Source organism: Nannospalax galili, unplaced genomic scaffold (genome assembly GCF_000622305.1).
Source record: "Nannospalax galili isolate Female #2095 unplaced genomic scaffold, S.galili_v1.0 scaffold514, whole genome shotgun sequence".
NCBI lineage: Eukaryota > Metazoa > Chordata > Mammalia > Rodentia > Spalacidae > Nannospalax > Nannospalax galili.
The window spans coordinates 2,231,338-2,240,622 of NW_008336076.1; the positions used below are offsets into that span (position 1 = coordinate 2,231,338).

Genomic DNA, 9,285 nt, shown 5'->3' on the forward strand with positions numbered 1-9,285 from the left:
TATATATCCATATATATGGATAGACTCCAGTTTCAGAATCCCAGAGTAGATGTGTATGGGCAGAAAACCAATGAGGGTTAATGGGAAAAGATACATTAATGGTTCGGATGTTTTTGCTTTATTGTTTTGTTTTTGTTTTTGTTTTTGTTTTTGTTTTTCCCCACCAGAGAAGTATATCAGAGAACTCCCTCGTAGCAATGGACTTTTCGGGTCAGAAAAGCAGAGTCATAGAAAACCCCACCGAAGTTCTCTCAGTAGCTGTTGAAGAAGGACTCGCCTGGAGGGTACTAGTAGTTTCACTTTTCTCAAAATGCTTATACTTTGAGTCATTTTACCCAAGACCTTGAGTTTTGTTTTCCCCTTCCTTGCTCAGAAAAAAGGATGTTTACGCCTGGGCAGTCACGGTAGCCCGACTGCCTCCTCCCATAACTCTGCTGTGAACATGGGTATGTTTGGTGTGTGTTCGGTCTTTGTCCCCAAGCTGATGGAAAGGCAGATAGATGTTTCTTCAGATAGAGTCACAAAGGGGACAGGGTGGAAAGCGCATGCAATGTTGTGATCATGTCACACAAACCGTGTATTCCTTCAGCCATCCACCGGTCCCAGCCTTGGTTCCACCACAAAATCTCTAGAGATGAAGCTCAGCGATTGATTATTCAGCAAGGACCTGTGGATGGGTAAGTGTGATATTTATAGTTTTGAGTGGTAATGATATGGATTTTTTCCCATAAATGATAATTATTTAGCATACATTAGTAATTTTTAATTTTGGCTTATCACAGAGTAGGAGGCCCTTGTTTTATGAGGATAGTTGACAATGTATTCTAACAATAGCTTTAGAATACCTGTTACGTAGGTGTTTGATATCTGTGGAAAGATGAACAAATAACAGGATACTTTAGCCTTGACTGATAAGCACTAATATTATCCACTTTGTGCCAGTTCAATCAGCTCATCTATTAATGTAGGAGGAAAAATTTGAAGGTGTTTGAAGTGTCAACATTTTGATTTGCACATATAATCTATATGATGCTCAAATATATTTTATTACATGATATTATCCTACACATTTTTTTAGATATGTTGCAAAATATATTGTGATAAGGTTTTTCTTAGATACTTGGAATACATGATTTTTTTTTCTGTTTAAATCCCTATTGCTATTTCTCTAAAGTAATAAAAGCCCTCTTGATGCTACCTCCTAGTATTTTTAATGGGGTATCAAGGCATATAGAAAAATATAAAATGAATTATGGGAAATTTATAATCTGAAGGCTTTTCTGTTCAAATTACAAAATTTCATTTACTGACTATAATTCCTGTCAGATGCCATTCCCAAAATGCCGAACAAATGAGGAAGGTTTTAGAGTTGCTTGGAGAGAAATGAAGGCAATGTCCATTTAAACAAGTGGCAATGGGATCGTCGATCTGCAGAGGCTGACTTACAGTGGTGACAAGGTTTTGAGTTGATTTAGTACTGACATTTGGGTAAAAATGCATTGTCACATGGAAGATTATTACTAGCGAGTCAGCATTTCACCAGACTCTGAATAAGAAACGGTGTTAATATTCTCTGCGGGAAGCAGTCTTTGGGGATATAAATTTGAACAAGCTGTAGAAGAACAGAGATGAGAGCAAAAAAAGAATAAATCACAAGGGACTTACTAAAGTGTTTTGTCAGATCACAATTCTCTTCATTTCAGAGTTCAGTATTTGTAAATTAAATCAAATAATTGAAAAAAGAGTAACCATATGTGTGTTTCTTTTTCTTTCTTTCTTTTTCTTTGGTATTTCTTTGGCAGGATGTGATGGTGCCAAGTGGTCCACTAGGTGGTAGTGCTGATCTGCTTGGAAAGGGAAGAGAATTACAGCTTACTTTACCGCTGAAATGCCCTTTTGTCCCATTTTGTAGTGATGTAATGTCAGAATCTCACTCAGTACACATGAAATGGATGCTGTCCTCAGATGCCTCTGTAGCCTCACATTGGCTGCCTCTTTGCCCAGGCACAGTAAGAATACTATTGGAGTCAGCACGAGGACATTTACACAGTGTACTCGCCAGCAATTAATATAAAACTGGCCATGCACTGCGTTGCCAGTAAATAAGAATCCCTGCCTGGTAGTCTTTTTTTTTTTTTTCCCCCCCTTAGGTCATTAGGCCACATCTCCCTTTTCTAGCCTGACATTATAGAGGCATTTCTGCTGAATCCTTCAAGGTGCATTATTTGAATGTTTTATCCTTAAGACATTTTTACATGAACATTTCATAAATAATTTTAAGAATAATTTCTTAGAATATATAATTTCTTACTACCTCTTGTGTGTATAGCATTATTTGAGTGTTTTATCCTTAAGACATTTTTACATGAACATTTCATAAGTAATTTTAAGAATAATTTCTTAGAATATATAATTTCTTACTACCTCTTGTGTATATAGCAATGGAAGTCAGAATCAAAGGAAGAGGAAAGAGGATCCTCTGTAAAAGAGGGGTTACAAAAACAATTTCATTTTAAATTATCTATTTTCAGGAACCTGCCATGACCCATCAGTTAAAAGAGTACTATACTAATGCTTTTATTTTTTTGTGATGGAAAGTTATGTGTCAATACCTGGCTTCTTGGTGGAAAGGGACATGGCAGTAATAATTGGTGCCATCTGAACACTGTATTGGCAATGTGAGCAAATAATCTGACAAATGGGCCATGTATTTACCCTATTGCCTTCCATTACTATAATGGGGGTTTTATTGTATGGAAGTTTTTACATATTGTTTACCAAGGTGAACAGTCTTACCCATTTAATACACAGTAAAGGAGTCCTTGGTCATAGCATTTATGGATGCACTTTCTGGATTTGTATACACTATGTTTCTATGAAACAAAGCATATTGAAATCCCTTCTTTCTCCTTAGAGTTTTCTTGGTACGGGATAGTCAGAGTAACCCCAAAACTTTCGTGCTGTCAATGAGTCACAGGCAAAAAATAAAGCACTTTCAAATTATACCAGTAAGTAATTGTGACTTTACATTCGTGTATTAGAGACGATCTTAATGCATAAGCTTTGGGGAACTTTGGTTTTCTTTTGTTCCTTTTATTAAATATAATTTGGGAGCTTTTGCTTTGACTAGAGTTAAGTTTGGCAGAAATGCTTTTATGAGCCTGGATTAATATAAGAAATACAGGAATTGTAAAAATTAAATTTCCCTTTTTCTACAAAATATGATTTAACAAAAATTGTATAGACCTCCTGCCACCTATTGTTAAAGGCCACTAAAGAATCTTTTTTCCTGAATGCCACTATTGGTTCTTTAAAAAACAATACTTTAAAGCCCTTTCCTCCCTTTTCTTCTCTCAAAAATATATTTTTGATGTTGCTTCTTGTTGGTTTATTTTTAACACAGATGAAAAAGCATAGGTGCTGTGGAACGGATGGACAGTTGCATTATTGAGAACATTTAAACATTTTCTTTGGCATAACTTGCTTTGCTATTTCTGTCTCGGCTATGTGTCTGTGTCTGCATGTATGTGTGCACATATGTGATAGGTACATTGGAGCCAGGCACTGTAGAAGAGATGCAGTCTACTTTTAGGGAGGTGTTTTGTAATACAGCTAAATTGCTATTGCTTCCTTTTGAATTGCCTTTCTGGAATTATCCAAAGGCCATCTGAAGTATCCTTCCTACTTATTTGCTTATTTTTAATTATGTGGTTAGTGACCCCAGCAAACAGATGATTCATGCCCAAAAGCTTCATAAAAAAAGCAAAAAACAATGCTAGGTACAAGCATTGAAATATATTTACTTTTACACTAAATAGTATATATTTCTCATTATTTCTTGATGCAAAATAGTTGTGGTCCCCTAATTACACAGAGACAGCAGAATTACAAGGGAAAGAAGTAGGTTGCTTAATCAAAGAATAGATGATACTTCTTTTAAATGCAAACCAAGTGGACAAGATACAACATTGTTGTCATTGTCCTTAGTTTTCTAAACTTGTCTATTTAGAGTATGAAATCATAGTCTGCAGAGGAATATTCTTGCCCTCCTGACTTTTTCCCCCCTTTCACTGGTTTATTGCTTCTCCTCCTACAGGTAGAAGATGATGGTGAAATGTTTCACACACTGGATGATGGGCACACAAGATTCACAGATCTCATCCAGCTGGTGGAGTTCTACCAACTCAACAAGGGTGTCCTTCCTTGCAAGTTGAAGCATTATTGTACTAGGATGGCACTTTAGCCAAACTATATGTGACTTGTTAAACTAGTGAAGAAGAAGGACTCATAGAAAACATTTAAAGAGGGAGAAACCACAAATGAGGGTGAAAAGAATGCTGTGGTAAAAAGAATATATTTCACTTGCAAGTTACAAAAGAAATAGTTCATGGATTGCAGATTAGCAAAGATTGGATTACATTCATCACTTAAAACTTATTAGTTAAAATTAAACCTTAGGAAAAAAATGACTTGGTGTGTTCTTGTGTGATTTTACATTACAGTAGTATTTTCTTTAAAGATGCAACTTTAAACATTGATTTGTCTGTATTTACTATATCCGCATTAGAATTCTCAACATGAATATGAAAGAGATATTGTAGTTTATGTACAGGGATTGGGGGTGCATACTTATAATCTTAGCACTGATGAGGCAGAGACAGAAGAGTCATCAGTACAAGACCAGACTGAGCTACATAGTGAGACCCTGTCTTGAAAACCAAGGGCTTGCATGCAGCTCAGTACTGATCTTGCAAATGCACTTGAGATCGTGGGTTTGATCCTCAGCATTGCCAAAAGTGAAAATTAACAACAGAAGTTCAGAGTGATCCTTACACACTGAATTTCAGCTATGCTACTCTTTGAAATTATTAAGTATGATAAAAGCTTGAGCTATCAATGAAATGAAGCTACCTAAACTTGTTGATAAAATTAAAACTATAGATTTTTATTTTTTAAATTAAAACTATATATTTAAAACTATCTATTTTCTAAATGTAATGTACCTTAAGATAAAATCATATTTTAAGTGATAGGTAAAGTATTTTTAAGTAAATTGATTTTGTGATAATTTATCATGCTATTAAATGACTAGTTACACTACACCATCTCTTCTGATAGTGTACCTGTTAGTAGCATAACGCTGAAATAGTTTCAATCATTTATTGATTGATTGGAGAAATTTATCTTTAAGGAAATGAGCAAAATATAGAAAAGGTTTGTATAATGTACACATGCTTCATGACATAGACTCCGTGGCACTGTGACTGATCCCCTCAGTATTTCACATTTACCTCATATTTTGACATACAGAATACTCTAGATAAGTTCACTAGCAGATCATTAACCCAATCAAAACAGGTGAAATCAAATACTTCAAATCTGTTAAGATACTGATAAAGAAATCCTTGTGCTTCTCTTTGTGTATCTCACATTTAGTTTTTCACTATGGAAGTCAACAAGCCTGAAAACTTGAGACACCAAGACACTCTCCTCCCTCATCCCCTTGGAGACCATCTGAAAACACTTCTTTTTCCCTTTTCTTATTCTGTAACTCTTGCTCCTCTTTTTGTGGGAATAATAATAGTTGCTTAAAAATGAAGATAAAACATCAACAAACATTAATATCATATCTTTTCTAACTGACATTTATAACAACATCATAGGAAAATTAATGATCTCTTTGATTTGATATTTTCTTTGAAAATATTTCACAAGTGCATACTCTAATTGTAGAAAGCATAGTAATATGTTTTACTAACAAATGGAAAATATTCACAAAGTGCTAATAAAATCAGGCATATTGAGAAATAATTATTTGCTGAATTTTAAAATTTTCAATTTACATTTGCATTGGAAACAACTCCTAAAATACTGAAACTTAAAGCATTCATCTGATGTTATAAAATCCTGGTCTGGTCTCCATGAAGGCTTATGAGATACAGGCTTTCTCAGTACAGGAGTCTCACCCCATTTTTCAGAATAAGCCTGAGTAGATCTGATTCATTTCTAACTTATAAAAGCACTTTGTGTTTTGAATTAGAATGCATTTTATCATTTTGTACACAGTTCAAACAGATAATATCATGAAGTATAATATTTTCAATACTAAACTCCAATCAATTGACCAGTTCATGCTTATCTTTGTCATTTATGTCTCTGACTTCAAAGGCATTATTGGGGTTGGAAAATATTGTACGTAATTGCTTAGGTTTCTCACAGAGTATAAGTCAAAGAAAATTATTGAGGAGAGGTTGGAAAAGGGGAATCATTGATTTTGATTCCTTCTGAAAGTGTATGTGTCTGTGAATTTAATGTGTTAAATCTTAAGATGTCAGACACATCCAGTTAGTAAAGCTTTTCACTGTATTCCGTAGTAAATATGAATCATCTCTGGATTGTTTTCCATTTTGATTCAGCTCTGTTGAGTTAGTTTATGTACTTTTGAGTAAAGATGACAAATTCATTGTTTTCTTCTATTCTGTTCACATGTTGGAGTTAATACACTACACTCTCTCAGAGAGAAGGGAATGCAGTAGACCCTCTGATCTTTGATCTTTGCCTTCCCTTGTATTAAAGAATTAGGGCATTATTCTGAAATGTCTAGAAGATCCATTCAAACAAGATAACAATTATTGGGAGCAATTTCATTAGCAGTATTAAATTGCCTGTTTGTGTTAGAGTATAGGCCCCAACTACTTTAAGTAGACTGGATTAGGCTTTTTTCCCACTCTGTTTTAGGGTGTTTGACTTTAGTTAATCAAGGATCGATATGGCCTCTGAGTTTTGAGTACCAACAAAAATAACTGTAGATATGGTCATTACAATTTTAGTCTTCAAAACATCATGTCCCCAAGGAAGAAACAATATCATTAGTAATGTTATGGATTGGCTTTTCAAGCTGGCCTCACTGCTGGAAAACTGTTCTTTCTTGCTAGACATCTGTAAGACTGTGGTGTCTTGGGTTCACTAAGCAGCCGGGTGAAGCCTATGACCTCCTTTCACAGAATATCTTGAAATGTGTAAAAAAATGTGCTTTGAGAGCAAACTAGTTATATAGAGACATTATTCTGTATATTTCTGGATCTAGGTGACCCTGCTGCAAACCCTGTTGTAGTTTCTTGCCATGTCTAACACTGGCTGTAAATCCTCTACTATTCTGTCTTATGTTCTCTAGGGAGCCAAGTGGATGACTCTCATTTCTACTTATAGAATCACTAGGGTAAAGAATATTTTTCTTGAAATGCAGGGTTCCTGTAACATTTGCTGAACCTTTTGCAAACCTCCATGGCTGCTGCTTATGGGATGCATCACCTTGTGGCCATCTTGTGACATTTAGGAATGTTCATAACTGAGGTACTGCCAGGAATGTCTCTAACCTAATGTTCCTCAAGTTACAAGTTAGAGATTTGCATAAAAGAAAGGTCAAACTCTTAACTGAGTATGTAGCAATTATGACTGTAAAGAACATTGCAGAAATTCCTCAAGTGTGTTTTTCCCTAGCATAAATGTGCATTTGTGCAATTGTAATACCATGTGATTTCTTTGCCATGCCAATTTCCTGAGTAAATTTAAATAATTCAGAACTTTCTAATTCAACCCTATATCATATACAAGGCTTTAGAAACCAGAATTAAGATGATTGGGTTTCGTGCTTTGTAAGTTTGAATTCACAGTGATTTCTAGGAGATATAAAGCCTTGGTCAAATCAGTTTTTCATCTTTGTAGATGGGACCACCACCACCACCACCACCACCACCACCACCACCACCACCATCACCACCTCTTCTTAAGTTGTCTTGATAGTTAATTTCTATCATTCATATAAAGCAGTTAACAAACTGTCTAGATTCTCAATACATATTTATATCACATTAATGATTGCACATTGTGCTTGATAGCTTTAGTGTCAACTTGACACACCTGGGTTGAGGGAACCTCAACTAGGGAATTTCCTTTATTGGACTGGCCTGTGGCCATGTCTGTGGGGCACCTTCTTGATTGTTGTGTGATGTGGGAGGGCCCAGCCTACTGTGGGTGGTGCCACCCCTGGGCAGGTGGGCCTGTGTTGCATAAGAAAGCAGACTGAGCAGGGGCCAGGGGGAACAAGCCAGCAAGCAGTGTTCTTCCATGGCCTGTGCTCCAGCTCCTGCCTCAAGGTTCCTTCCCTGAGTTCCTACCTTGGGCTCCCTGATGAGCTGTGACCTTGGAGATGTAAGCCAAATAAACCTTTTCCTCCCTAAGTTGGTATTGGTAGGAGTATTTTGTCACAGCAATGGAGAAACAAACTAAGACAGAAATTGGTACCAGGAGAGGGGTATTGCTGTGACAGACCTGACCCAGTTGTTTTGGGAAGGATTGTGCAAGTGTTCGGAACTTTGGGCTGGAAAAGCCATTGAGTGCTCAGAGTTTATTTCTGTGGAGCTTGGAACAGTTATGCTGAAAGAGTTTTAGACAGTGGAGGACTGGCTTGTGAAGCTTCAAAGGGAAGTGGAGACTATCAGGGCTGTTCATGTGATATTTTGAATTGAGAATCTGTGGGTTCTGGTTGGCTGGGGCTGAAAAATAAGCTGTAATTAAGAAGAGACTAGAACCTCAAGTAAAACCTTTGCTCTATTGGGACAATTGATGCTCATTAGCTGGGGCTGAAAAATCAGATGTAAGTAACAAGAGACCATCATCAGTGTGGTGAAGTCTTCTGGGAGGTATTTCCTCAAGGTCAGCATACAGAAGGGACCCGAGCCTCTATCTCAAGCTTGAGGCAGGACTTGGTAATGTGTAAGAGTCTCCTGCATAGTTCTGGTATTGAAAGAGTGAAGGGGGTCACAGAGAGCAGCTGAGGCTTGGCACTCTGAGAGACCAGGTCAGGCCATAGGTGAAATTGCCACTTCAGTTGCAGTGAAGACCCCAAGATTGAAGGGGTCATGGAGATAATCTGAGACTTTGCACCCTGAGAGGCAAGAAGAGGCCATTGGAGAAGGTGTAGTCTTAGTTTCAGTGGGGATCCCAGCTTTTTGGAGATGCTGGGACCATGGGACGACCACCAAGGACAGCAGGAGGTGTGGAATGGAGCTGGCCTGGGTCTGCGAGATGAGCTGTGTGTGCTGTGGATAGCAGAGTCAGAGAAATGGAGCTGCCAGAACCCTTCGGAGCCTAGAAGATAGTGAGTGAATCCCAGATGTCCAGCCTTGAGCTAATTTGCTGAACTTTGGTTTTGCTTAGGTGTGCCTGATTCTTCCCTTTGAAATAAGACAGTACCTGTTTTGGATTTTACAGAAACCCACAGAT

The 9,285-nt window shown here is 37.1% G+C and overlaps 1 protein-coding gene across 2 annotated transcripts in view; it reads left to right on the forward strand.

Annotated features, from left to right (window-relative positions):
* Grb14 (growth factor receptor bound protein 14) overlaps positions 1-4,469 on the forward strand; it is a 119,973-nt gene extending 115,504 nt beyond the window's left edge. For both annotated transcript variants that reach the window (XM_008830904.2, XM_017797576.2), the window contains 5 exons: positions 168-284; positions 374-446; positions 590-677; positions 2,915-3,008; positions 4,097-4,469. In XM_008830904.2, the coding sequence (XP_008829126.1) occupies positions 168-284; positions 374-446; positions 590-677; positions 2,915-3,008; positions 4,097-4,243 (519 nt within the window). In that variant the 3' untranslated portion in view covers positions 4,244-4,469. The remainder of the gene's footprint in view (positions 1-167; positions 285-373; positions 447-589; positions 678-2,914; positions 3,009-4,096) is intronic.
* Positions 4,470-9,285: the final 4,816 nt, after the last annotated feature.